This window comes from Sceloporus occidentalis, unplaced genomic scaffold (assembly GCF_023333645.1).
Source record: "Sceloporus occidentalis isolate IW3139 unplaced genomic scaffold, rSceOcc1.0.p SCAF_120, whole genome shotgun sequence".
Lineage (NCBI taxonomy): Eukaryota > Metazoa > Chordata > Lepidosauria > Squamata > Phrynosomatidae > Sceloporus > Sceloporus occidentalis.
The window spans coordinates 1,587,667-1,610,000 of record NW_028317100.1 but is presented as its reverse complement, the minus strand read 5'-3'; the positions used below and the strand labels follow the sequence as shown (position 1 = coordinate 1,610,000).

At 41.0% G+C, this 22,334-nt stretch overlaps 1 protein-coding gene across 1 annotated transcript in view; it reads right to left on the bottom strand.

Annotated features, from left to right (window-relative positions):
- The window catches only part of LOC149282261 (serine protease HTRA3-like), a 20,555-nt gene extending 6,934 nt beyond the window's left edge, over nucleotides 1-13,621 (bottom strand). Inside the window, exons 1-4 of the mRNA XM_089498446.1 lie at nucleotides 13,222-13,621; nucleotides 2,943-3,042; nucleotides 840-1,062; nucleotides 1-168 (exon numbers count right to left, since the gene is read on the bottom strand). The exon at nucleotides 1-168 is cut by the window's left edge and continues 27 nt beyond it. Of these exons, the coding sequence (XP_089354572.1) occupies nucleotides 1-168; nucleotides 840-1,062; nucleotides 2,943-3,042; nucleotides 13,222-13,621 (891 nt within the window). The remainder of the gene's footprint in view (nucleotides 169-839; nucleotides 1,063-2,942; nucleotides 3,043-13,221) is intronic.
- Between the last annotated feature and the right edge of the window lie 8,713 nt (nucleotides 13,622-22,334).

The window sequence follows — 22,334 nt, the reverse complement described above, 5'->3', positions numbered from 1 at the left end:
ATCCATATCAGAGTCTCTCAGTCCAAGTTCTTTTCCATCTCTCTGAGCAGTACTGACAATACCTGTAGTAACAGTGTTTTGTAAGGCAAACGGACTACCGATAGCTACAACAAATTCACCGGGTCTTAGATCAGCGGAATGTCCCAGCAGCAAGACAGGAAGTTTTTTCTAGAAAGAAATAATGTAAAATTGCTGAAATCCAACACATAACTTCATCATTTAGTCAATTTTGTGTTAGTACATTTGAGACAGTACACAAATAACTACTCTTCTAAAAACTTTTGGGTTTTAAATGATTCCTAACAAAAACTGGGTTATGTGGCATATGATAAACAGGGTTTGCTATGTGAGCAAAAGAAAAACATCCATGTGGAGGGTGCACGCAAGAGAGGAAAAATGCATGCCAAGCCAGAATTCACTCAAACATTGCATGTGGAATGAAAAAGAACAGCTCACACAACAAAAATGTACACAAAAAATGTACAAAAACAGAATACTGGGACAAATATAGCTAAATTACCAAATTTAAGAGCAGATAAGGGACAAGCGTACGTGAACAAAAACTCTTCTTGCCACCAGGGATTACATGGCACCAACAATAAGCTGCAGATGTAGCATTATGAGTAGGACTGTGGTCAGAACATATAATATGTGGTGAAGAAAACATTTTATTAAGCACAAAATACAAATGTTATCGGATGTATAACTAGGAACTATGGGTTCCTATGGTACAGTATAATATGGCACTAGGTTTGCATTTATACACCCAAGTATAGCATGGCCCCTTTACAGTAGATGTTGGACACCAATGTCTATTAAAAAAGTGTAAATGTACTTACTCTAGAAAAGACCTTGATTGTTGCAATATCTGATTTCTTATCAATGTCTTTAATTGTAGCCTCATATGAGTCTCCATTGTGAAGCTGGACCTTGAGGTGCTGACGTCCTGACACGGCATTACTACTTGTAACTACGTGGGCATTAGTCACAATTAAACCCAGATCCGATATGATAAAGCCTGATCCGCTAGACAATGGAATATTACGGCCAAATAAAGGATGCCTGTGGGGAGATCGACACGTAATAACAAAAAATGATTGAACAATGCTATGATAATCCAATGTTTTTTCGTAGTTATTAACCATGTGTGTTTCTATGGGTGAAATTTAGTTTTCTTTTGATGTTGAAATGCCTTTAATAGCTATTATGATGAAGAGATATTTTAAATTGTGTCTAATGTAAATGTTGGACTGGGATGCTTGCAGAATTCTTAGATCTCACAAATAGATATGAATCCACCCAGAACCTCGGATCTCTGACACATGCTGTCTCTTGTACTTATTGGCAATCTATCAGCTTTCTGTGTTTCATTTCCTCCCAGCTATGAGACTTCTGTTTTTTTGTTGTTTTTTTTTTCAATTAGTTTATCTTGGTTTCTGAGACAAGGGTGGACTCTAAAAAATGTCTATATGATGGATCACGTAAACTATAGCACCATTCACTGCTGAACCAGGATTTATAGTATATACATTTCTTGCACATGCTCAGTAGAGTTCCCGTAAGGTAAGCTAATCACATGTATGCTAGGAAACCAGCAGCACACAGATAGCATACATGCAACATGCAGCGGATACTACCTTTCGTTTCAATAGGAGCTTAGTTCTCAACGACTAGAAAGGAGCCGTACTGAGCATGTGCAAGAAGCATACCATAGTATTCTCCCTGCTCTCAGTACAGGCAGCTGTGGGAGGAGTTAAAACGAGCAGAAGAATGACTGCACCTATCTGCATGCAATAAAATGCATACAGAATGGATATACTTTCTTTTCTACCAATATAAATTATTCTTAATTATGGTATATTGTGTATAGGCAAAAGTCGGGGCGCATAGATATGTGGGAAAAAATAAAACAAATATAGTGTAATGAGTAAATACGAAAAAAAGTAAAAATAGAGATGTTAGTTGCACTCACAAGTGTATAAGAAATTGAAAGCTCGTCAAAAATCCATACTCTCTTTCGTCTTAGGAGCTTCTGTGTAGAAGATAAGAAACGAAATAGTGCAGTAAAAAAAGATATTGTTTAATGAATATAGATTAAAAACTTACAAACAAGTAGGCATAACAACTGGGTTATGCGTAAGAGCAGTGTCCTTTAAAAAGATAAGTGGATGGTCATCAAGTCCATGTAAAGTCCAGGTTTTCAGTAATTGTAAAGTTTTCCAAAATATCTCAACGCGTTTCGCCAATATAGGCTTCCTCAGGAGAAAATTTAAGAAATCAATCTCCTGAGGAAGCCTATATTGGCGAAACGCGTTGAGATATTTTGGAAAACTTTACAATTACTGAAAACCTGGACTTTACATGGACTTGATGACCATCCACTTATCTTTTTAAAGGACACTGCTCTTACGCATAACCCAGTTGTTATGCCTACTTGTTTGTAAGTTTTTAATCTATATTCATTAAACAATATCTTTTTTTACTGCACTATTTCGTTTCTTATCTTCTACACAGAAGCTCCTAAGACGAAAGAGAGTATGGATTTTTGACGAGCTTTCAATTTCTTATACACTTGTGAGTGCAACTAACATCTCTATTTTTACTTTTTTTCGTATTTACTCATTACACTATATTTGTTTTATTTTTTCCCACATATCTATGCGCCCCGACTTTTGCCTATACATCATTTGTTATAACACTTATGAGGAGTGTTGATCTGCGGGAGCAGCAAGAGTTGTAGGGTACTGTAATTTATTTTCTATTCATTTTTCAAGACCTACCCACTCGTGAAGGTGTTTCTTTTCCGTTCTATTATGGTATATTGTGTCAGGGTTTTTTTGGTCCATTGATTTTGAAATACGAGGTTGAACTTTTTTTTTTTAATAAAGGTAAAATATTACATTTGGAACAAAACTGTGAAGCACAGTAAGGGTAGACATTACCTCAAGAAAAGTTCAATGTGGACAACGGCAGGGGCAATCTTCTCCACTACATCAGCAATAAAGTTAAATTTGTACCTCGGGCTGTTGTGATGTTGGTGACCTATACTGGCAAGAAAAAATTGGCATTTTAGTAAGAAAATTCCTTCTTTAAAAAGCTCGAGGAGCAGACGGGCTCTCTTTAATTACAGTCTTTGAGTTTTCTCTTGGTTAAAATGTCTGATCTCTTATGCATACATAAGAATAACCTTAGATGACCCTCCAACTCAATGTACAGAAAGTCTGATGATGACAAACCCCCCCACAGCTCTGAGTAAAGTCACAGTGAAACATTTACCCATAACAACAAAAAAAGTTTATAAAACACTGTGCTAGCTATAGCAGCAAAGAGATAAATGTCTAATCCTTACAGCAATGTATGTATGTGGATTTCGGCCATGTCTTGGCATTTTGTGGTTGTGCAAAGATGTTGTGGTTGTTCCTTTTGTGGTCAACACTAAGTATCAGCAGTTCTTATGTATCAGAGTTTAAAACTGCTCCTATATCAAAAATAGCCACGGAATTAACAGTAAGCTAGCTCTATCTTGTATTATGGCATACATGGCCAGACCAAGTGTCCCTGTTTATGCAGGCATCACATCTGCTTCTACACAGTCTTCTCTACTAGACCTGGGTAAACCGGTGTGCAGGGTTAAGACTTACTCCGCAGAGGGAGAGGAGTTCAAGCCAGACGTGATCTGGTTACAACACCTCTTCTGTCTAGGGGTCCGATGTATCCAGCAGCCAAGTCCTGTTCAGTCTTTGTCAGCTTGCACCCTGACAGTTATCTTGATCTACAACCTCGTGCAATAACCTCTAAATGCTTACAAATATCTTCAAAACAGGCTTGTTTTTTTAAGTAGAGATTTAAAGTATCAATGTCTAAATTAAAATATTCAAGTGACACAAGTTACTCTATCATACCCAAGACCTTACAATGTATTACTTCACATCACTACGAATACTGGAGAGTTATTGGTGGCGTTAGGATACTTGGAGACAAAGACATAGCCTTTAGCATTAAATACGTATGAATGACATTTAGTGATCAGGAATTGTTCTATAACAAGGTTGGAAGCAGCTGATACTATGGTGGGTTATGTCTGACTAAAGGAATGCAAGGTCAGCATCTATAATAGAGAACATTTGTAAGAATGCTCCTGCTCAATTCAAAATATTAAACACAAGATTGTAAAAGGCCCTGAGTAGCAAAGTTGTCAGCAAAACAAAGATTAAAGTGCCCATATTTTCCCAATTGACTTAATCCAAGAACAGTATAGTATTACATTTGGATCTAAGATTCACAGAAATCAAAGCATTAGCGGCAGATGGAAAATATGGCATTTTTTATGTATGTCATATTTGAAGAAGCATAAAAAAGTGGCTGTGGTTGTATAACCTAAGAAAATATTTCACATCTCTTTAGACTTAGCTGAAATAGCTAAATATTTTACAAGAACACCTTTGTTAGCACAGCGCTCACCCATTTTACAAAGTTACATTTAAATAAATAGATGGGTCTAGACACGTTGGCAGGATCTTGGAAATATTTTTCTGCTAATCTTTCATTTTCCGGCATGGTATAGTGCTTTCTAACATTTAATGGTGGTAAGACCGTTATTATTTATGGATATCAAATGTGCAGAGAAACCATTAGTCAACCATCAGCGGCTTATTTAAAATGATGACATTAGAAGTAAAACCATGTCTATATGAATCAGACATGGGTGAAAAGTGCTCTAAATTGGTTTCAATAGGAGTAATGTGAGACAAGGCATCTGCTTTGGTATTGCGGGATCCAGGGCGGTATGTGATATGTAGGTTGAATCTTGTGAAGAAGAGAGCCCACCGAGCTTGCCTAGGGCAGAGTCGCCGTGCGGAGCGAAGATACTCAAGATTCCGGTGGTCGGTATATACTGTTACTGGATGTTTAGTCCCTTCCAGCAGATGACGCCAGGTGTCCAGAGCCTGTTTTATGGCCAGTAATTCTCTGTCCCCCACACTATAGTTCATCTCGGCCGGGGTGAGTTTACGCGAGTAGTAAGCCACAGGATGTAATCTTTGTTTCTCCCCATGTCTTTGGGACAGGACTGCTCCTACCGCTAGATCCGAAACATCCACCTCCAAATGGAAAGGTTCAGCCACCTTGGGTTGAATGAGGATGGGAGCAGTAGTAAAGTGTTGTTTGAGAGCATCAAACGCGTCCTGTGCTTCCGGTGTCCAGGCAAAACGGGAGAATTGACGGGTCAATCTGGTGATGGGTGCAATAACGTGAGAGAAGTTCCTAATAAATTTGCGATAGTTCGCGAAGCCAATAAAACGTTGGACCCCTTTTTTATCAGAAGGCACCGGCCACTCTAGGATAGCTGACACCTTTTTAGGATCCATCTGTAGGTTTCCAGGCGTAATGATGAACCCCAGGAATTCTACCTGATCAGCTTCAAATTGGCATTTCTCCAGTTTAGCATAAAGGCGATGTGTGCGTAGGCGTTCGAGAACCATTTTGACCTGGTCACGGTGATCAGATAGAGTTGATGAAAATATGAGAATATCATCCAAATAGACCACCAGAAAGACATCCAGATAATCTCGAAAGACGTCATTTAAAAAATGTTGGAATGTAGCAGGGGCAGTGCAGAGCCCGAAGGGCATTACAAGATATTCGAAATGTCCATATCGACTTCGGAAGGCGGTCTTCCACTCGTCTCCCTTATGTATGCGGACCAAATTATAAGCCCCCCGGAGATCAATCTTGGAAAAGATCCGCGCATTTTTAAGTCGATCCAGGAGTTCTGGAATGAGAGGTAACGGATATCTGTTCTTGATAGTGATTTTATTTAGTTCTTGATAGTCTACACATGGTCGCAGACTCCCATCTTTCTTTTCTACAAAAAAGATTCCTGCACCTGCTGGAGAAGTGGAAGGTCGGATGAACCCTTTAGCTATATTTTCTTGGATATAGTCCTTAAGGTGCTGTAATTCAGGTTCTGATAATGGAAATATCCTGCCGAATGGAATGGGAGCGCCAGGGAGGAGATCAATGGGACAGTCATAAGTCCTTTGTGGAGGAAGTGTGTCAGCTCCCTTCTTGTCAAATACATCACTGAAACCGGCATATTGTTTAGGAATACGTGGATCAGGAGGAGAGGACGAACAATCGGGAAGCAACAGGAGTGTTGGGTGGTCTGTCAGGCAATGATTGCGGCAAAACAGAGATTGGACCAATCAATCGTAGGATTATGCAGTCTTAGCCAGGGTAGGCCAAGAATCACCGGAAACATGGAATAAGGTCAAAGTTCAAGTATTCCGTATGATTATTCCCCAATAGAGCATGGAGTGGTAATGTTCCTTGTGTAACAGGTCCAGTAGATAGGGGAGACCCATCAACCACTTGGATGTGTATAGGAGCCGACTTGATTAAAGTTGGTATGTGCAGTTGCTTGGCAAAGTCCTGGTCCATGAAGCAACTGCTGGCTCCAGAGTCGATGATAGCAGAAACGGTGGTAGAATTATTGGTCCACTGTAAAAACAAGGAGATGTATAGTTGAGGAGAACCGTCTTTAGGGAAAGAACTTTGGCAAACTTTATCATGTGTGGCCTTACCCTTGGGAGGGCGTCGTGGACAGGCGGAGATCAGATGCCCAGGTTGACCACAGTAAAGGCACAGATTGTTCTTCCGACGACGGGTTTTCTCGGTTTCTGACAGTGGGCCACGTGCCAATCCGATCTGCATAGGTTCTTCTGGGGGCATGGTCCCTGGAGGCTGGAGGGTAGGAACAGTAGGAACCGTAGGAGGGAAGTGGCGTCTCGTGGTAGGAAAGGCTGAAGCTGCGCGTTCCAGGCGTCTTTCCTGAAGTCTGCGGTCTAGCTGTATGACCAGATATATAAGATCTTCCAATGAATCAGGAATGCCCACGCGGGCCAGTTCATCCTTCAATCACTCGACCAGACCCAGACGAAACTGATCTAAAACTGATCGTTCCACTTGCTTTCCAGAGCCAAGCTTCGGAATTCAGTCACATATTCCTCCACTGGCCTCTTCCCTTGACGTAAGGCACGTATGGCAGCATGTGCAGAGGTAGTGCGAAAAGGATCATCGAATAAAGTGTCCATAGCATGACTGAACTCGGCCCATGAGTTCAGGACAGGATTATTGGTGCGTAGTAAATGGTGAGCCCAGATTTGTGGTTCACCTGATAGTAAGGAAATAACAGTTCGTACCTTCACATGATCAGAGGCGTAGGTTCTGGGTTGAAGTGAGAACAGAATTTGGCAGGATGTCATGAAGGTACGATAACTAGTTCTGTCTCCTGAGAAGCGCTCGGGAAGAAGTACCTTGGGTTCAGGAGCAGCAGCAGCAAAGGCCCCCTCCATTGGTGGAAGTGGAGCGGTAGCAGAAGATAGTCCCCCAGAGACAGGAGGATTAGTCTGAAGTTCATGGAGCTGGTGCTGCATATGCGTATGGCTAGTCTGAAGGTCCTGGAAGGAACGTGTAAGTGCAGTAATCTGTCCAGAGATTGCTGCAAGAGCATCAGAAATTCCTGCGGATTCCATGTCGTGGCTCAGTTATTCTGTGAGGTTCGTCTTACCAGGAGGAATCCGATATGCAGGATTGGAACACACTTGCTCAAAAACAGAACACACACAAGGGGCCTGGTGAGGGTAACAGGGCACTTGGCAGTGTAACTGTAAGCACGAGTGGTCAGAGGGAAGCCGTTTAGTAGACCAGGGTCGGGACGTCAGAGATACACAGGAACCGTTTAGATAGCCGGAGTCAGGAAGCCAGAGGTACACGTAGTCGGTATGGATAGCCAAGGTCAGGATGCCAGAGGTACACAACGTTCCAGGGAGAGCCAGAGTCAGGATGCCAGAGATACACGGAGTCAGAGTAAAGCCAGAGTCAGGATGCCAGAGAAACACGAGAGCCGTTTAGCAGACCAGTGTCGGATACCGGGATAACGAGAGAAATACTTCAAGTACAGGAGGAGCTCACGATATACGGAAGGAATCAGTATAACTGAGCACTGACGAAACGGTAAGTGAGGTTTAAATAGCCCGGGGGGGCGTTCCCTGTCGTCTGGGACGTGATCGCGTCCTGCGTCGCCATAGCGACGCAGCGGAATCCAGCCGGCGGTCAGCCTCATAAATATTCATGAAGCGGCCGCGCGCGCGAGCGGCTGCTTCATGTTCCAGTGAACGGTGCCGGCGTTTCTGCCGGGAGGGAGGAGAGGATGTCCGGGAGCCACTTAAGGTAGGTGCCTTACAAGTACATTCCTGCCCCTGATTGACCGTCTCAAGCAGCCAATCAGCTGCAAGAACAGTCAGACCATGGAAGGGGGCAGCCTCTTCCGGATTACGTAAGAGCTTTATTTATTTTGTGAACATGTTAACTAATTGTTTAAGGATTTAGGTTACTGATGATTCAGCTCTAAAAGTCCACTGACATTTGAAGGACAATAACCAAATGTTCTGTTCCTGCTTATCTTTAGAGAGGAAAGTCAGGAGTTTATGGCTGAATTAAGCTTTGTAGAGATCTTGTGAGGCCAAAAAGTTTATTTTTATTTTATTTTTATGGAATCCATCATAGTAGAGGTTCAAGCTACTAAAATAAAGATTGTGCTAAAAGAAAAAGGGGGACAGTGGAATATTTTATAACAACACAAAGCTCTCCAACTGTGCTGCACAATTCCAACAACTATGGAACATATAGGTCAACAGTTGAACACCTGAAGTTTGCCCACCCTGGGGTTTCAAAGATACAATCAGAAACATCATGACAACTAAGTTTATTTTCATAAACCATGGCAAGAATAATATAAACCAAGGGGAAGACAAGTCATGCTAAGCAGCATACACACTCCACTGCGGCCAGCTTCAGAAACATAAACTGTTACAAAGTATTCCAAATTTACTTTTCAACAGTGTATTTTTAAACTTGTAACCCCTCTGGCACTAACATATTTCTTACACAATACCGTGGTGTGCAGGAGAAAACCATGATTTGAAAGCGCTGGCAAGCTATGAGGAATAAATTAGCAAATTTGTGCTTGATTACACAAAATGGACTATGGAGCACCTCAAGTTCACATACATGGCTGGACTGTATGACATTAGCCAGATCCTTCATCAGTCTTTCATTTTTTACTGTATCAACCAGGCAGCCAAGATGTACGATGATCTTCATGTAGCCAGCCTATGTCAATGTTCCATATAGTGCCCATTACATATCAGAATGACCTACCACATGCATAGTACTTTTGTCATCTCCTTCACACGCTTTAATGCTCCAGCATGAGTTTTCAGATTCCTGATGTTAGTCATGTTGTACCCTTATTGGACTTTCAGTCACTGCAGCCATTCATGTTAACTGCGGATTCAGACATTGTAGGCTCAGCTTCAAAGGGAATCAATGGTCGCTCTCACAATAGAAACATGAAATATGATGGCAGATAAGAACCATTTGGACCATCTAGTTTGCAAGTTCTGCCTGATCCAAAGACTCAGACCTTAATCAGTCTTGGTCTCATCTTAGACTCAGGAGCCATGTGCCTATCCCTCTCATGTTTAAATTAACTGTTTTAGCCACTAGCACTCCTTCTAGACGGCTGTTCCACTTATCTACCACCTTCTCAGTAAAGTAAAAATAAACTGTGGATAGCACTACAGCATGTTACAGACACAAATAAGCCCTCTATCTCTAGGCATACTTACACATTGGGCTTGTGCAGTTGTAGTTCTGTCTGTATTTGGCCAAACATTATTCACATGCAATGAATTTACACTTTGGAAGAGAGTCTAGAAATGCTACTGATCACTTAGTTCTTTTCTGATACTGAATTTCATCAACTGCCAAGGGACTGTGCTGGGACAGAGTGATTATTACTGTTTTTCAGAAAGGAACCTGGATGAATAATTAAACAGTGCAACATTTACATGCATAATAACTCTGCATATAAATAGTTTAAACTGGGCTGTTTTTTTTTTGTTTTTGAGTGTGGACCCAGGAATGTTGGACAAAAATTCTGAGTAAATTTGGTAAATTTGCAATTTGTATGGATCTGAATGCACAATTCTAATGTGTATACCTTCCATCTATTTGTTTGAGTTGTTCACTAGATGCTCGGTAACCATTATTTTTCACTTTTTAGTCTGTTCTATGAGATATTAGCGGAGAATTATCTCAGGAGAATCTGCTGCCCTTTCTGTACACTACTGTTTATCTTTTATTCGCTTGTGCTTGTATCACCCAGATTTGGTGTAATTTTGTAAATGTAAAAGTGAACATATTTCTACATTAATCAGGTTTGATCAATCAGGATATATTATTTTCATGTAAACTTTCAATGGTCGATGCAGGCTGGTTGACCTCATTTGACATACAGTCCAAGGAAAATGCTCCTGTGTAGTGCAGACAACTCTGAAGTTTACCATATATCATATATTACCATATACCACCATATCAGCTATATAGGAATTATGCAGATACTACGAGAAAAGTAGCACTCAGTTGAATTAATTATTTAGATTACAACATATTTCAGACATTCCGCCGAGCATGTTGAGCTTCAAATAAAGTTGACTCCCTTAACTCCTATAGTTGTGGTCTATAGACATTCTTGACAAATAGAGGAGACTGATCTGCTAGTTGAGAAAATGACCTTGATGACAACAGGGTTTCATTACTAAAGATGGAGTTGGCAGGAGAGTTCCCATGATAGCCCCAGTTTCACCTAATTGAATTCAGTTTACATTATGAGTGGTCAACCACACCGAGCACTGGCTCCAAGAAATGTGAAATACATTTAAATCAGTGTGATTTCTTGAAAGCCAACTTATGGATAGAACTTTGCAAGTTCCAGCTCAGACATTATTGCAGAAAAATTTGCCAGAAATAATCCTTTATAATGCACAACCATTAAATAAATAATCCCCAACAAAAATGTTGTTACTGTATGTTTACCTGGGACTTTAATCTCTCTTATGTGTTCTGGAACTAAATAGTAGAGGAGTAGAGAAATCCAAAAATTGTTAAAGGGATTGTTTCTTAAGCAATTGGTAAATGAGCCAACAAGAAAGGAGTCCATGCTAGATTTATTATTTACAAATGGAGACATGACTTTGGTCGTCACTGTAGTAGAGTGTTTGGGCTCCAGAGACCATCAATCAGTGTGGTTTAATATACAGAGATAGGCTGTGTTTTACTTCACTAAAACTCAGGTTTTGGATTTTATGGAAATATATTTAGCTGAGTCTGACAGCTGGGAAATCTTTAGATGGTATCCAAGAGAAATGGGATTTGAAAAATGCCTCTGCAGTGTATATGTTTAGCTCTAATTTTCTTCTTTCTTTTTAGCTCTACCCACACAAGTTAAATTTTTTTCAAGTAGCATATTGTGATTTCAAAACCATTTTTCCAAAATGTGGTCATACCGCACCCATGTCCCATTTGGGGCATCTTTGAAGCCAGCCAATTTAATTTACCCCACCAAACCATATTTTTGTGAAAATTAGACACCCCAGGGTACTTCAGATGGTGATATTTTTCCATTCACTAATTCTACCACCACCCTTTGTCAAAGTTTGTGCTAGTAATTTGTGGGTTTTTTCACACAAATTGTACTTCCAGTAAGAATTTACAACTCTGCCAAACAAAACCCCAATATGTGTTCAGCAACTTCTGATGAAAGTGATGCCACCCATGCATAGGTTTGTTGGGTTATTTGGGGCTCAAGGCTACAGTTGGGATATGCGCAATTCTGTTTTTCAAATTTGAATTTTGACATCTAGTCAAAGGGGTATGATTACAGTACACAATTATATTTCAGGATGGCACACCTGTCTCGGGATCTTTTCATTTATTGAACTTTGCAAATGACACAGGGGCATCTTTTAAGATTATAGGATAAGAGACTTCTTCTTAAAAGGAATTTCTCATTTTGTTTGATGAAGGAGCATTAGCATTGCCATAAAGAATTAGCTGAGGTGTTTGAGCAAGGAAAGTCACCCAAAATATCACACACAGCCCTTAGGTTTGTAGATAAAGGTTTAGCTCATGTACTATATGTATATATACAGCACCATATTTCATGCACAATGAGAATTTTAACAGTCAATGTTGTTAACATAAGGAATGCACTCCCAAATGTCGTCGTTTTGGCAGATTTAGTAAACATTTTCAGAAAAGGTTGGATACATTTTAAGAGAGTTACAATACTTTATCTTTAGCAAAAGTAATATAATCCAGGAAAAAGTTTGTCATTAAATCACAAAGGATTATATTTTACCTCTTTGTGACACTATTGTATTAAAGTTTCATTTGTGTTTGATCTATCTTCTGGATCAATGAATATAGGTACTTTGATGTAAGATTTATTTAAGCAAAGGAACAACCAACACTCTTACAGTGTATCCTGCATAGCAAACAACATTTTAATAAAGCCATGCACTTTTTGACCTACAAGCACCCCCAGTAGAAGGTCTGATAACAGTAAATTAGGACAAACTAAGTGGGGGGTTAGCAGAAAAGTATGGCAAAAGTTTAGTATAACTAAATTCTTATCCTTTCCGCTGTTGTGGACTACAATTGTCATGACCTTGTGTATTGGTGTTCACAATGCCTGAATGCAAGACATGTCTTGCTTTTTGCTTAGCAGTGGTCTTGCACAGCGCATTATAGGAACACAGACTGCAAAGCATGGTATGGTGCAGACACACTAGGATGAGCTGACCTCTCTTAATAAACCTGGCACAGAAAGGATTCCAGGTGAGTTAGTTAGCAGAATGTATAGGTAGCTATAGGTAAGACAGTCAAATAACATTTTTGCATTACACTGGCTACTTTATAATCCTCAAAATATCTGCTAACGAGGAAGACATGTAGGATAAACCCTCCTATCTATTATTACTGCATTACTTCTTGTTAAGTTATCAATCTTTGTTGATGGTATCAAAGAGGATTTGCAGCAGGGTAAGCTATACCACAAATAGACATGAGGGAGTGTAATGTCTGAGAAACGGAGTTACATATACATACTTTTATCCCTGGAACTAGCCATTTGCTTGAAAGTAATATTGGGTTGACTTGCACCTCTAATATAGCAGAGGACCTAAACAACACACTGACTTTATCTTACACTTGCTATCCATCCTTCAGATATGTCACATGCCCTAAACAAGTGCAATAATTCAACCTGTGACTAGGTAAGCATTTGGCCACTGGATTTCTTCCATGCACATCTCTTACCCGATTGGCAGGCTCCCTTCTCCACCTGCACCACAGATGTATGTCCTTGCTGTAGGGCTCTCCGACTTGCTACCTTCAGTTGGCAAAGATTGTCGTAGGTCTGCCCATCACTGCCACACACTTTGTAGGTGTGCTTGCACTGACAGGTGCCTTTGACACCTCTCTTGCCAGGAGGTGGCTTGCACTGCAAACTGTCCCCACAAGGTGGGTCAATCTCCCGGCCACAAGATTCGCCTTCTCCTGCAGCGCAGATGAGACAACAGTTGCAACGATCAGGGACGTACCCACTAGGGCAGATGGGACTTGGACATCTTGACACATCACAGCGAGACGGGCAGGCTGATGACCCAGGGTTTCCAAATAAGAAAAGCAGAAGAAGTGATAAATAACATGGCTTCATGATGAAGATAATGATTTCCCGAGCAGAAGAGATAAGGCACCGATGACTTAAGGGGCAGATATGGTGGGAATGTATCTTCTACACAGTTTCATCAAGTTATGTCTTCACATTAACTATACATCCTCCTACTAAGATAAATAGACATCACAAGGATCATCTGTAATTCACTTGTGTCTGTGTCAGTCCAAAGGCAGAATATTTCTAGCTGTTGTGATTGTTGTAACCTGAGTGAGATGCAGAAAGTGAAGACGGAGAGGTTGCTCAGTAGTATTTAAACAGCTGTGTGAGGCTTTATGAGCTGGAATGCTCTTTGAGAAGGAGTCAGACTTGGATTCTCACCAGGTCCAGCCTACGTTAGGAGGGGCTTTTCCAAGCACACCCTCTCTTGTGCCTCTCATGCCCTGGAGACAGAAAGCTAGATAGTGCCAAATAATGTCCTCACTGATGAGCTAGCTGCACTGTTCTAACATATTCCACTTAATTTTACTCGTTGACTAGTGAAAAAAAAAAAGAAAAGTAAACTAAAGCCCATTGGATTCTTTACCAAATGATAGCAGATAACAGAAAGGAAACCAGCCTCTCGGGAAAAAAGATATCACAAGTTTTTGTGCATTTCTGAAAATAAACGTTTGCATTTGTAACAGGCTTTTTTTATTGTTACACCGTGCTACGGTTTGCCCCAGATTAATATAAAATCTGCTGGATTTTTAAAGGGTAAACAAATTACATTTTTTGATCAATACATTTTTTTCCACTTGTATATTAATGTAATGCTATAAGCGGAGTCTGATCATGTTTGTTTTTCTACTGGAATATAAAATAAACATAAATGCCAGAGCACTGATGGGGTTAATATATTCTGGATCTCAGGGCAGCTCCATTAAAAAATTCCAAGACATGAACATAATTAAATAGTCAAAGCTGTGGAAGTATCCACACTCCTATACAGCAAAGTGTGCCTACAGCCCTGCAAAAATGCCTTAAGCAAGGCAGACATTCAAGAGGAGGGGGTAGAAAAACACAGGGATGACATGCCAATTCCACTTAGCAAAGTATTCATAAGAGGGTCGTTTAAGCAGAACCCTGCAAATGAAATGCTTAATTCACCAGCGGCATAAAGCTGCTTTGCTTAAATGTGCTCTTTTATGGAGACATTCTGAAATTAAAAGCCAAATTGCTTAAATGACTTCTACCTTATTTTTTTTTCTTTTGTGTGTCAGTAGTTAAAATGGCATTTTCAGAAAATGTTTATTTAAATAGTTATTATTTAGCACCAACAAGTTCTGCATGTTAATTCATTTAAAAATAATAGTCAAAAAATAATTAAAATATAAATACTAAAAAAATTATAATGTGAGCTGTGATGTCATTGTGACATCGCTGGCATGTTCAGGAGGTTCCTAAGAGGACCTCTAACCATTTTTGTGTAAAAAAAAATATATAAAAAAGCATAACATCTAGCCAGTATAACCCTCCTGCCCCCGTTCACAACCCCAAAACCCGTTAAGCCATAGGCATAAAAATTATACAAAAAATGTACACCTTATAGTATGTTCCCTGGTGCTGGGAAAGTATGGAAAATTTATATAAATTAGGTATTTCTGAAATCAGGACACCTGAATTGATAAACTTAGAGGGGATTTTCCATCACTTTACCTAATTTTGTGAGGATTCAGAGGGAAAATGTAAAAAAAAAATCAGGTTTTTTTTTCTAATTTTCTCTAGTTTTTACTAAATTTTTCATTCTAAATTTTCAGCTAATCATCCAACTATGGTATCAAAAGAAAGCTCTATCTCTCCTTTAAAAAACATAATATAGTTTATATGGTTACACTATTCACTGGAAAATGGAATCATCTCTGAACCGACATACCCCAAAAATGGGATTGAAGGGGTTAAATACCCACCTAATGAGGCTGAGACTACCGTATTTGCTCGATTATAAGACGAGGTTTTTTTCAGAGCAAATGCTCTGAAAAATACCCCTCGTCTTCTAATCGGGGTCGTCTTCTAATCAGACCTCAAATAGAGGTCTGATTATGAGACTAAGATCCAGATCCCCCGCACCGCTGCAGGGGACCTGGATCCTCCTGTCTCCCCCCCCCCCACACTTACTTACCGGTGCTTCCTGCTGTATTGCCGGGGCAGCGGGTTGACGTCTACGCGATCCGCGTAGACAACGTCCGCTGCAGCCGGAAGGAGGTGTGGCTAGCAGCGGGGGTTGTCTGCGTCCGTCGCGGATACCTTCCCCGACTGTCAGAAATCAGAGTTCCCCGCACAGGTGCCGGAACTCTGATCTCTGACAGCCGGGAAAGGTATCCGCGACGGACGCAGACAACCCCCCGCTGCCAACTCCACCTCCTTCCGGCTGCAGCGGAAGGAGACGTCAACCCGCTGCCCCGGCAATACAGCAGGAATTTGGAAGCACCGGTAAGTGTGTGTGCGTGTGTGTGTTAAATGGGGGACATAGGGCATTTCTGGAATGCCTTATACCCCTATATGCCACTCTGGCACTTAGGGGGTTAAAAGGCATATTATGGGGCAGAGTGGCATATAGGGAGTTATAAGGCATTTCAGGAAGCAGAGTGGCGTTAAGGGGGCATTTAATAGAGCACTCTGCCTCCTGAAATGCCTTATAGAGTGCTCTATACAATGCCTTTTAACTCCCTTAATGCCACTGCCTCCTGGAATGCCTTATACCTCCCTATATGCCACTCTGCCCCATAATATGCATTTTAACCCCCTAAATGCCAGAATGGGATATAGGGGTATAAGGCATTTCTGGAGGCAGAGTGGCACATAGGGGGTCAAAAGGCATACCATGGGGCACAGTGGCATATAGAGGGTTAAAAGGCATATCATGGGCCACAGTGCCATATTGGTGTGGCAAGCCTGGGGGCAGATGTGCGTAACTGGGGGACAGGTTGGAAAATACAAGGAAATAAAAACAAAAAAAATATTTTTCTCAATCATAGCTTTTATTTAAAAAAATAGTTTACATGAATTAACATTTACTGGTAAAACTTTTTTCCTTTAGGGTCGTCTTATATTCAGGCTTTTTCTTTTTTTCCTAAGTTAATATTCAGATTTTGGGGGGTCGTCTTATAATCAGGGTCGTCTTATAATCGAGCAAATACGGTATTTTATATAATCTCGTGAAGTACGGTATGTTATTACATTAAGTATGTGTCCCTACTAACAGTCCTAATGTGTCCCTTATTCTTTCAGTAGTAGTAGTAGAAGACAAGAATAAAACACACACATATATTATATATACATATTCATATACAATGAATATTAAATATACGATCTAAACACTCCACGCCCCCAATATATAAAGCGTCAAGGATATCAGCAGAAAGGAACAGGAGTCATCATAGAAGCTCAATTTAGAACTTTATTGACATTGAAATCGCTGTTTGGATTATAAAATAGATATATTAACGGATGCATCTCCAGCCCACACACTTCAAACACCGAACGGTACGATATTCGAAACTACAGCATGAAAGACAACTCAACGTTCGGTCTCTTCCTCACATATTACTGGTTAAAAAGGTCCTCTTCCCTTTCCGGTATCCTTTCTCCAGGATTATTGTTCCGGGGTGGGGCATTCTGGGACATTTCCCCGAAACCTATAAATAGGGGGCGGGGTTTGCCGGCACGCCGTGTCGCAGGGTGGTGCATGTGTGCGGTTGGTTAGTGAGAGCTCAGAGAAATTGTGACAGATAGTTACGGGGGTCTCGGGCGTTATCAGGGGATGGGAGAGGCAGGAATCTAAGACCCAGTAAATCACGAGAGCTCTGACGAAGTTAAGTACAAGTACGCGAAGGGTTGAGTGCTAGGGAAAGGGAGGCAATGTTAATGCCGAAACAGGATTCATAAGAACGCCCCCCCCACACTCGTGATTACTATGGCAACAAAGTTCAAATGTGCGACAGAAAGTTTGTGGAAGAAATGATAGGTGGTTAGGATTACATAAGCATTAAGCAACTGTTCAGTGTGGTGCTGTAGCATTGAGTCATCTGAATTATAACATGGGAGTATATATTTTTTTATATGAAACTTAATTTTTTTTTTTTGACAAGACATCCTGTTTTCTGTGCCTTTCAAGTTTTTTTCAGTTCTAAGTTGGACAATATTGCTCCAATATGTAATAGATGGATCACCTGTGAAGATGGGTTAGGGTTTGCCAATAAGTATGCATCTACAGATAATGCAATGCAATTCAAAACCACCACTTTTGGCACACTTTGGACCTGCTAATCTGAATACAAATGCTCCCTTATTCTGAAAGATAAACAGAAAAACCACCAATAATGTGGTATTTATATCTAAATTTTAAATTGCAAAAAATGCAGTGTATAGAAATAGTAGAATTATAGTTCGGCTGTGAGAAGAAAAGATAATTATATTAAAAAATAGTTTTCAGGCTGCCTCCCTACAGCAACATTCTCCAAATGTTGAAACAGTAATGTCAAACAAATTCCACTAGGGGGCGCTCACATAAAACAAGACATACAAAATAGTGTAGATTGCAATAATGTGTACTCGGTAACAATATAGGTCATCTGATTATCTGAATAAAACAGCAGAAAAGATACAATGGTGTAGTAAGTCAATTCAGCATATATTTGGACATCAACCGAATGTGCTAGTTGCGTCTTACACTCCGGGAGCCATTCTTGTCTTTCTATGCCGAGGATCCACCAGTATACACTTCGTGGAGTTTTCTGAGCACAGCGTGATGTGCCCGACAAAGTATATAACCGTATGTTTAAAATGTATTTAATAAAGGGATAATTCCCCGCTTAATATAAAAATATATAATAAATAAAAACAAATTGTGTGGTGAAAGTCCGTATTAACAATCCTCTATGCGTTTCGCCAGGAAATTGGGTTCATCAGGAGGTATCTAATTGATAGCTTTTTTCATGGCGGCTCTCTGGGATGTTAAAGCTGGTGCACTGATTTAATATGGTAAATTTAAATTTATATAATGTATGTGACCAGCCGTGTAAAATGTATTGACACCAAAAATAGTTACCTGCGCACTATCCCAAATCCCTATGCTTATTTAGACAAATGGAGGTTCTTAGTTTCACTCCGATGGCCATTTTAAAGCGGAAGCTCGCCTGCCACATCACGGCAAATCTCTTAGGCGAGTCCTACACTGAACAATTCACCTTGGTACTTTGAGCTAAAGGTAAAACTCTGAGACGGGTGTTCTCTGAACCCCTACACACTTATTAACCCTTAATAGGGACCACATGGGGTGGGCGGCAGCATTTGTAACCTGGCTGTGAAATACAAACAGAAGAAAGCCCTGCGTTCATTGGGAGTTGTGTTCAGATGTCAGTAAAATATAAGCATGATGGTACTATCAAAGTACATAACCCCCAAATAATGACCCATTTTCAATACGCAGTGAGTACTAAGTGAAATAGTATCCCATGTGATATTGCATACAGTTTTGCCTGTAGCATGTGAGCAACAGTATAGCATCAGTCTCTAACAGACTGCTCTGTACCGTTTACTAAATGGGTCATTTACTGGGGGTATCCTAGCAATTTTTCTACATATTCTTTAAAACCTTGATATTCTAATACTGCGCTTGTAGGTAAACAAATGCGGACCTTTTTCATTAGTGCAAATATTTCAAATCTGAGGATAACTATCCACACACAGTCTATTTTGCTTTTGTCTGTGATCTAAAAACTTATGGCAACAGAAAATGTTTAGTTTTTTCCATGTAAAGTAAGTGTTTTAATAGCTTTAGAAGGCATATAAGCCTCCTCAGAATGGCTGTAATGAAGAAAGCTTATGTATGATTAGGAAAGGTTGAATTCAGAAACATGACTGCTGACACGCAAAAGGACATCTGCATGGGAATTTAACTCCCAAACAATAAAATTATATTGTGCCAGTGACTTAAAGTGAAAAGGCTGAGAATCCTAATATTTGGGAAGTCTTCATATGAAAAGTTTTCATGCAGCACATGTGATTTTTTATTTTTTTTTGGCACCGCTTGCAGATTGGGGCTGTCTGATCACATTATGGAAATTTTGCTTTAATGTGAGACTGGTATTTTCACAACTGCAGTAGTGTTCCACATTGAGCAAACCTAATTTATAATTCCCACTGAGCAGTCCTAAGCTACTTGTAGCCTTAGTATTTGTATGCATTGATCATAGAACATAAAATGTATTTGGTTTCAAGGTGTGAATCCCCAAAACTTCAAAACCATGCAAGGACCTTCGGTCTTGCCAGCTTCCAAGGGGGTCCCAAAATTGGCTGCTCTGGTTTGCAGCGTTGCTAAGAGAACCGAACATATTTCACTGAGGAGGGCCATTACACAATGTGACGGATCGACCTGTGCCCCAAACTGGACACATCCGCCCGCCAGCTCCTTCCCTCTCCCAGTCAGCGGACACGCTGTGGCTGTCCGAAGAAAGCAGTCACAGACCAGTGCTTCCCTCAATCATGAGACAGGACTTCATGCTTTGAGGTTAAAACAGAACTATTTATTACAAACACACAGAACTTATATACAATCTCCATTCATTGTGCACCGAACCCAACCTAATGGATCGGCTTTGGGATGACCGGGCCTCTACTGTCTCTAGTCCTGCGGTGTAGGGAGAGCGGGTATGCGGCCTCTGGGGCACCCCGGCAGCCCCATGTCAGTCACCCAGGCTCCTGGGCCTGGCCCGTAGTCAATGGGTAAGAGGCCAGCCCAGAAGCCTCTCCAGTGGGCATCCCTCTTTAGTCTCCTCTGCAGGCATGGGAGACCTTTTTCCAGGGCTTCCTTTCCCTTCTGGGCCCTCAGCTCAGACTCTGCTCCCTCCCAACCTGATGGAACCCTCCCATGGTTACCCTGACTACGGGCTTGTCCCGAGTCAGCTCCATATTCCCCCACCTAAACAAGCGCCCACTCCAAAGCAGCAGCAGTTTCACTTACCCCTACCTGGCTCTCTGAGCTGGGGCTCTTTTGCCCACTGGAACCTGCTGGGGAGGAGTGCCGGTTGCCCTTCCTCCCATAATTGGTGACAGCTGCTGGGGAGAGCCAGATAATGGGGGTGTAAGCAGTGCAGGGCAGAGGTCAGCGACTCTCTGCCCCGTTGCCCGCGCTTCTGCTGGTGTAGGGAACGGTGCTGGACAGAACACAGTCACTCTGCCCTGTAGCCATCTATCTTGGTCAACAAAGCACCCCTGCCAAACGCCTCATCAAAGTGTATGGCACCCCACAAAGCGCCAGGGAAATATCATCATTGACTGACACACCCTGTGGAAAGGATAAATGTTGGATGAGCCGGTATTTCCCTCTTCGGCTCCTTCTTCGGAACCACCCCCGAAGGTGAAACCCTCAAGTTAGCTAAGGGCATAACTGAAAACGGCCAGCCATCTCCATATCCAATTTCTCCTGAACAACCAAAGGATGCTCTAAAGCAGACCGAAGATTCCTAAAAACCCTAACCCCATCAAACTCCTGAAAGGGAATACGAAAACCCTTAGCAAAACCATACTGCTGGAGCCACAGCTCCATCCTTGCGACAGTCACCAGCGTCCTCCCTTTTTCTCCTAGATTCGGCAGGTTTTGTAGATTTTCTGAAACACCGAGTGAGGGGGTGACTGCCGTTGCAGTTTGAGCATTCGTGCCGTAATGTACAGCTACCCCCTACCTATATATACGCTTTTTTTTTTTTTTTTTTTTATGCTCTCAGAAGGAACCCCAGTGCCAAAGAATCCTCCCGGCGCGGAAGAGGGCGCCCCTACCTTTGCTACCGGAGCAGCAACCCTAGAGTACAATAAATAAGAATACAAATTAAATACTAGAAATACTGAATGACAAACTTAATAGAGCGTGAGCAAATGGTGTGTAAAGTAATGAGCCTGAAATCTTAGGGTAGTACATGCGTCTGCAGTATAGAAACAGGTGGGGCCAAGCCTATGATTGTATGTGTACAGGTTTCTGTGCGCCCCAGGTGAGGTGGTTATATTAATATATATATTTTTTGACAGTCTAGTCTTTGACATGTCAAAATAACAAATCTTGAAATATAAATGTGAACCAGCAACAATATTTACATTTAAAAAGTAAATTCAACCTTTGTCAATTGCTGCTAGTGTCAGAAAATGCCACTGTTTGGGACTGCTAGTTCTAAATACAGGAGGTGAAAGCACTGAAAAGGCTTTATATCCAAAGGCTATAGCACCAACCACTGTCACAAAAGGGAAATGCAGAAGACATGTTTTTACTTTAATTATGAATGCAATACAGAAATGCGTTTACAAATTCAATAAATACAATACACAACACTTTAAACCTCAACATTTTCATGATGCAGTCCCCTTTCTAGCACCAGATTGGGGGATTTTCTTCAAATTCCAGAGCGAGCAAGGTAATCAGAAGGTTCTTTGAAGATCCAAAGTGAAGTTTCATTTGTCATTTTGTGGATTGGGACAAAACAGTGTGTTCAGACGTGTAGACGTCTAAGACTAAAGTAGACTTGCAACCACTTCATCAAAAGTTCAGGAATAGCTCAAATCATACACCCTTTAAGGTGCATATGCTCCACTATGTAACCTTGGCATGGTTCTTAAATGTGGAACAAACACAATGAAAAGCAGGGGATTGTGGCAAATGTAGTCTATTTATTACATATAAACAAGGAGTCCCTATATAATGTGGCATTCCCTCTGCCCTAGGACA